Genomic DNA, 2,871 nt, shown 5'->3' on the forward strand with positions numbered 1-2,871 from the left:
TGCAAAGAAAATGTATATGAAGTCTTGTTTATAATTTACGAATAAGTAGAACAAAAATATTACTCTTGTGCTTTCCTTGTAATCATTCAAAACTAATCATAACTAAAAATAAGAGAAAAATGTACCTTAACTCTAATAACCACAATATTTCAACTAAATGAAATGCAAGTTTAGAAATTTAGTAATAATTTCTTTGACTAGTGAGCTCTAGGTAGCAATATTTATTGCAAATGCATTCACATTGTACCTTTAACATGATTTAAGTAGGAGTACATTATCTAGTTGGTTTGATCCTCACCATGGTTTTTTTTTAATATAGTGTTCACAAAAACAATCTGGTACTAAGTGTTACAATATTGTTACTTTATATGCCTTAAGATTTATCTAAGTTTTTATGATGTTGAATGGCTTAGTCAATTGAGTTTTACTGCACAACTTATTTAACCTTCCCTCCCCCCCACCACCACAACCCACCCCCACCCCACACAAACACACATATTTGTGGATTATTCCAATCATCTCTATCCTTATGTGTTTTTGTTATTTATGTATTTGTAATTGATTATTAAAATATAGTTATATTAGATGATGTTGTACCCCTAATTTAGCTCCTCATGAACATATGCCATCTTTATAATATTGGTACAAAATAACTAATCTCTCTCTCTCTCTCTCTCTCTCTCTCTATATATATATATATATATATATATATATAAATGGATACCCACATGCTTGTGTGTGTATGAGCTTTTTGTTTAGAGAGAGATAATTGTATTCAATCATTTTGCACTATTAAAAATAAAGGCACATGTTCATGGAAGTTATGTTTGGGATATAACACCATTTCTCTAGGGGTCTGATCTTTCACCTTAAGGGGTCTAAATTAACAACTTACATATAAAATGTAGCTGCCTAATATATATTTACAATTAACCTCATTTGTTGGTCAGATTTATATTAAAATAATAAACTCAACATATTTAATCTTATTGAAAATTTTGTTACCCATGAAAACTCAACTATGTATTCTTATTAAAATAACCATTACATACCAAAATATAATTAGAAATTTATTTATTTATTTAAAAACTTTTAATTTGAATGTCCAAATTACAAAACCAAATACCTATGTATATTGATTAGATAACAAGTAGTACTAATTAGTAAGGCCTACTCACTATAACGAATAACTAAATTATCATATATTACTCAAACAAACTATTTTTCCACCCCATTGATTACAAGACCATACAACATTATATAAACTCAAAAGCACTAAAGTGCATACAAGAATTGGTACCAAAACTTCAAAAAGATCAGTAAACTTGATGAGTTAGCTATATATATATCAATTAGTAAAAACTAAGCCATATAATCAATGACTAAATTCTTCAATACCTCTCATCTAAAGTTCAATTATAATATTTGGAGGTACATTTGAACCACGTTCGACCTCTAAATAAAACCCCACTTGCTTAGTTAAAGGACACTTCTGATCTAAACATATGCTTACTCAAATCACTATACTTAATTATAAAAAGACAATGATATCATTCATACTAATTTGATATTATAATAACAAAATTACAAATAATAATGTAGCAAGCAGACTAGTCGAAGACTGTGTCATAGTTGTTCATTCTCTCATGGAATTCAAACTCCTTCTCTCCAACTCCTATACAAATTTCCCACTCCCTATCAATGCATTTACATGGAAGAACTGAGAAATGTTTAGTTAACGGGCATTAAAATTGTAAAGGGCATAAAAGAACCCGGGGATTATAATAAGTCAGACATGTTTATGTGGAATAAGCAGCCCACAGAAAGAACCTAACAAAAACACATGGATTGTTTAACAAGAAAATTGATGCAGCAGGTCGGTTATTTGCAAGTAATGTGCAGATGGGTTCTTGGAGTTGAGAAGGCTGAGTAGATATTGAAACATCGTAATGCTACATGCTACTCTGAGGCCACCGTTGTGAGAATATCCCAACTCTTCGGCAGACAACTCTAAAAGCTCTTCAAACAAAGGGTGGCTCAAAAAATTCACGTCCACAATAAATCGGTGGCCTTCTTTGCCAACATAAACAGGCAAGAATCCTGGTGGAACGCTACAAGACCTCATAGAATTGCTTCTATGAGTTCTCTTGGCTAATCTCTGCAATTTCTTTGCAAGACTATTCATCTTGAGAATAGTGGCCAACTTGCCAATAGATTCTTCTCCTAAGAATAGATATCTCAGTGCAACTTGTCGTGAAATAACCTAAAAGTACGAGAGCGTTATATAGACGATATGGGCCATAGAAAGAAGAGTAGGAATAAAAGGGAAAATGGCTGTCATGAATGTCCATGCACATCCGCATGTGGTTTGCGGTCAGAGAATATTTTCTTTTCTCTCTATCATGAGGGCCCGCCTTTCAGGAATCTGCCAAGAAAGAAAGGCTACATGAAATGATACTACTTTTGTGGCTTACAATTCAGTTATGTATCATTCCAGTTGAGACATGGATTTTTTTTGGTCTAAAGCTGCTTTGGATAAGAGGAGAACATGATGATTAGATAGCTATGCACAGAATGGCTTTATATAACTTTTGATCTGTTATACTCATATGAACTGCACGCTTATTCCCTTCACCGAAATTGGAGTTCATCTGCTACCAAATTCCAAGAGTAGACCTCATTTTTTAAGGAAGTACCTTTTTGGGCCCTCACAGTCGGTTGATTTAATTATTTTGATGCGAATATTAAGATAAAGGTAGTCTCTTTTGTATTGTGATTGGTAGCATCTGCAAAACACTCAACCAGTTTAACACTTTGTTTTTGTTGTAGAAAACAAAGGTGCACGCCACAGTTTGTTTATGTCTCTTAGGA

General features: G+C 32.6%; 1 protein-coding gene across 1 annotated transcript; it reads right to left on the reverse strand.

The window, feature by feature from the left end:
- Positions 1-1,852: 1,852 nt before the first annotated feature.
- LOC149544521 (auxin-induced protein 15A-like) lies at positions 1,853-2,185 on the reverse strand. The gene has a single exon (XM_089795979.1). The coding sequence runs from the start codon at positions 2,183-2,185 to the stop codon at positions 1,853-1,855; it is 333 nt and encodes a 110-aa protein (XP_089652105.1).
- Between the last annotated feature and the right edge of the window lie 686 nt (positions 2,186-2,871).

Source organism: Cupressus sempervirens, chromosome 8 (genome assembly GCF_028749045.1).
Source record: "Cupressus sempervirens isolate cs-2001-9-10 chromosome 8, ASM2874904v1, whole genome shotgun sequence".
Lineage (NCBI taxonomy): Eukaryota > Viridiplantae > Streptophyta > Pinopsida > Cupressales > Cupressaceae > Cupressus > Cupressus sempervirens.

Bases quoted from the DNA above. Each gene is read 5' to 3' on its own strand.
- LOC149544521 (XM_089795979.1), bottom strand. From the start codon at position 2,185: ATGAATAGTCTTGCAAAGAAATTGCAGAGATTAGCCAAGAGAACTCAT.